Genomic DNA, 4637 nt, shown 5'->3' with positions numbered 1-4637 from the left:
ATTTTATCTTCAGTCAATGGAATTCTCATTAAAACAAATAATCTACCATTGTCATAGCCTATATCAATTTGTGATATTTTACTCAAATGACCAGCTACTGCATCTCTTATATTCATAGGTAAATTAAATTCACCACTATGTTTTGCAAAAAACTCAAGCGAGCCTTCTAATTTTTCTGACGATAATATTTCAGGATGAAGTATATTTAGCTTTGATAAATTAATGGAATCGATTACAACTTTTAAAAAATGATTATATCCATCTACTACAGTAGCAAACTCATCTAAATAGATAATTGTTTGATAATAAAGCAATATAAGTGTTTCTTTCTCACGATCATAACCTAACCACTTATTAAAATCTTTATATGTTATATAAAACAAGCCAAGTGTTGAATTTCCTATAGTTGAATAATCTATTAAAATTTTTTTAAATCGTTCTACTTCAGCTGGTAATATATGCGTAAGATTCTCAAGGTCCGATACAAAATTTTTTTTTTCCTTCAACATGTTATCAATTTTATTATTGTATAATTTAGATTCTTCATCACTCAAAGATGTGAAAAAAGACTTGCCTATAAAAGTATTTCGATCATTAAATACGTCACGCTTTTGTTTTATATCTTTCTCTATTTCAGGTTGCGTGGAAATTGCTTTTCATTGACGTACATATTCTTCTGTAAAAATTAGTTTTAATTGTACCGATCTTAGCCTTTGGATCGTGTAGCCACACAAGCTAAGTGTATAATGCATCACATGTGTACATCTCTCTTTTAATGTATTTACGGCCAGCAATACGTCATTATTTAAATATGGCTGTTGTTGTATATACCAATCTAATTCTATAAATGTTATTATCTTCCAGTTATTTATTGAAAATTTAAAATCGTATAAATAATCGTAAAATAATCCTGCACCTGTTTGTATTTGTTTGACTGTATAGTCATTTTTACTTGCAGCCGAAACACTTAACACAGAAAAAATTATAAATAGATACATTGTACCCTTTTAATAAACTAACATGAAATATGATTTATCAGCTCTATTTATACTATTTTTATCGTAATTACCGCCACCTGTACTTGAAATATTTATTACAATTATTATTTGAGTGACATACTTGCATGAAATAGCGCATATTTACATATTACAATGACACACCTGAGCGTCACAGCTGGATAGGAAGAGAGCAACCAAAAAAGCAGGTATAGGAAAAAATGCAAATGAAAATAGAAACTTCTCTATTCTTTATACAAAAATATATTTTTTCTTTTGACTACAATATTTTTTGTTCGAAAAATAATTATTTACTGTCTTGGTATTTTTCAACTATATTTATTTTTAATGGAACTGTTTACTGCTGGCGCCGTATTTTTTTTTTAAATTCAGGGTGAATACAGGGGTCTAAAGATCTATTATGCGAGAAAAAAAATGTCCATTTGATTATTTAAAATGTATAAATTAAAATGCTAGAATATAAAATTAGTTTGAGTTTATTTTTTCCAAAGAAAATTTTTTTTTTAAATAGAAAACTTTTTTGTTTATTGTCTGGCAGCACTATTATTCAATTTAAAATTGTACCCCGAGTGTTTAGAAAGAATATAGATCTATTAAATATTTAACAACGATCTTTATTAGCTTTTTTGGAAGATATCAAAAATTTAAATTTCAAGTTACAATAGATTATGCGAAATAGCAACTGGTAAATTATTTAAAAAAAAAAAAGAGAAAAAATTATTTAAAAAAGATAAAAAATTATTTAAAAAAAGAGAAAACTAAAACGTAAGTGGGGAGTGCTTTTCCGACATCTTTAATCCTAATTTTCGAGTCAGTTGCACATCGTCTTCAACACTTTTAACATGAACAACTTATGTGAAAAATTTTTAACCAAATCTTTTAAAATCGTATCACCGGGAGTCGTACAAGTTACGCGCAACTATACATTTAAACGTCCAAAGATAATTCAAAAAATACGTGGTCACTTAAAATTAAAAAGTAGTATGAAGGAAATATATTATATCATGAAATATATAACTTCGATTGATAATTTAGCAGAATCAGTTGAAGATTTTGAGGGTGATTTAAAAATATTCAAAGACGATCTCGATGAAGATCGCATAAATGAAATACTTTCAAAAGATAATGCAGTAAAAAAAATTTTATATGGTTTTTTAAAAAGATGTACCAATGCTATCAATAATCGGAGCTTTATTAAAAAAATGTTACGTAAGTATTTAAATAATATATTAATACAGTGAAATAAAAAAGTAAAAATAATACAGTGAAAATAAATACAGTGGAATAAAATAATAGAGTGGATTTAAAAAAAGTGAAAATAGAATAAAACAGTGAATTTATATATTTTACAGGTGAGCGACAATTACGTATTCAGCAAAAAAAAGCAAAGATCATAAGAAGAAAAATGATTAGAAGGATGGTTGTTCAGGAGCGTTGGCGTATCCAACGTCTCAAAAACCTTGAGGAATTGAAAAAAGAAAAAGAACGTGAACGATCAGATTCTACGTCATCGAGTGATAATTGGATATGTAAGTGTTTTAGAAAATTATTATTTTTTAATTTTGCTTTTTGTTCTTAAAATGATTTCTATTTTAATTTTACTTTTTGTTTTTCAAATTTTTTTTTGTTTTAGAAAATTATTATTTTTTAATTTTGCTTTTTGTTTTTAAAATGATTTCTTTTTTAATTTTACTTTTTGTTTTTTAAATTATTTTTTTTTTAATTTTACTTTTTTTCTTTAAAAATTTTGCATTTAATATAAAAGTTATAATTTTAAAACGAATTGTTGGTGGATGTGGAATGCCTAAAAGTGAAAGATCGAGACGTGGTACACTAATAATTAATAATAAAGATAATTTATGTTTACCAAGATCAATCGTAGTAAAATTATCTGAATTAGAGACAAATAAACTTGACGTGGCTAGATTAAAAGCAGTTCGTGACGCTCGATATGAATTACAAAAAACATTGACTCTTTAGTTTATAAATAAATCTGGTGTTGTTATTCCACCTTAGGGATGTGGGTTAGAGCAAGTGAGACAATTTCAGATGTATTTAGCAACATGTTCGATTAAACGCGTTTTAAAAATATATAAATATGTTTCTCATAATATCAATGGACATGAATTAATATTTGATGGTACAGATTTAGTTGAGGGTTTTATTCGTGAAGGACAAAATTATATACCAATTCCATATTATGAAAATAGTCATCATTATGAACCAATAAATAATATAATAACTTTTATGCATGGTACAAAAAAATATTGTTTAATTTGTGATAAAAGATATTCATCAGCTGAAACGCATTTGTCATGTCCTGGTCGTTGTGACCGATGTTTAAATAATTTGTGTGAGATAAATGTAGATTTAATCGAGTGTCGTGATTGTGATCGGGCTTTTTATGGACAACAATGTTTAGACAAACATAGGACAGCTCAATCTTATAATTCAAAGCATTCAGTGTGTGAGGCAATAAAAAAGTGTAAAAAATGTTTTAGAAAAGTTTACTTAAATACGCGTCATTTATGTGGATATTATTATTGTTCTGCGTGTGAAGAACTTCAACCACCATCACATTTATGTTATTTTAAAAGTAAAATGAATTTTAAAAAGAAAAAAGATCTTTGTGCTTATGTTTTTTATGATTTTGAGACAATGCAATCTAAAACAGTTAATAATCATAATAAAATTTATAAAATTCATGAGGTTAATTATGTAGTAGTTCATCTTGTGTGCGATAAATGTATGAATGATACAAGTGATTTAGATGAGCCTAATATACCGATCGAGAATAAATGTGATTCATGTACTACTCGCGAATTTATCGCTGAAGGGAAAGACACTGTAAAAAATTTGTTGATTTTTCATTTGGAATAAAAAATAAATATAGTGAAATTATTGTATTAGCTCATAATCAAAAAAATTATGATGGTCAGTGGGTTTTAAAAGAATTAATTAATCGTAAATTAGAAGGAAAAATTAGTACTATAATTACTGGTACAAGTATTAATGTTTTGTCAATTGAAAATAATAAATGTATAGATTCACTCAATTTTTTTCAAGCACCTTTGAGTGCTTTACCTCGTATGTTTGGTCTTGATGAAAAAATTTCAAAAGGTTATTTTCCACATTTTTTTAATAATGAATTAAATCAAAATTATATCGGCGAAGTACCACCACCAGATATGTATGGTGTGCGTGCGAAAAATAAAAAAGAAGCTGACAAATTTGATAAGTGGTATAAAGAAAGAGTAGACTCTGGAGAATTATTTGATTTTAGAAAGGAACTGAAACTTTATTGTACTCTAGATGTAATTGTTTTACGTATGGCATGTTTAAAATTTATAAATTTAACCTTAAAAATTACTAATGTTAATCCATTCCGTGAAGCTTTGACTTGTGCTTCATTATGTATGCGTGTTTTTCAACGTAATTATCTTACTAAAGAAAAAATCGGAATCGTTCCCAGGTCTGGTTATAGATTAAGCGACAATCAGTCAAAAGAAGCTCTTCAGTGGCTGGAATGGTTAGCATATTCAACAGCAAGTAATATTCAACATGCTGGTAACTCTCATGAAGTCAAAATAGGTCCAAAAAAAATTAGAGTTGATGGTATAA

At 27.0% G+C, this 4637-nt stretch overlaps 1 protein-coding gene across 1 annotated transcript; it reads left to right on the top strand.

Annotated features, from left to right (window-relative positions):
* Positions 1 to 1885: 1885 nt before the first annotated feature.
* Positions 1886 to 2996, top strand: LOC122856351. Its single transcript, XM_044158034.1, has 3 exons — positions 1886 to 2225; positions 2369 to 2545; positions 2782 to 2996. Exons 1-3 carry the CDS (start codon positions 2000 to 2002, stop codon positions 2994 to 2996), a joined length of 618 nt encoding a protein of 205 aa, XP_044013969.1. The 5' UTR covers positions 1886 to 1999.
* The last annotated feature ends 1641 nt before the right edge of the window (positions 2997 to 4637 follow it).

The sequence above is a fragment of the Aphidius gifuensis genome, linkage group LG5 (assembly GCF_014905175.1).
Source record: "Aphidius gifuensis isolate YNYX2018 linkage group LG5, ASM1490517v1, whole genome shotgun sequence".
In the NCBI taxonomy this organism is placed as follows: Eukaryota; Metazoa; Arthropoda; class Insecta; order Hymenoptera; family Braconidae; genus Aphidius; species Aphidius gifuensis.
The sequence above is the reverse complement of the archived record's forward strand: the minus strand, read 5'-3'. Positions and strand labels throughout refer to the sequence as shown.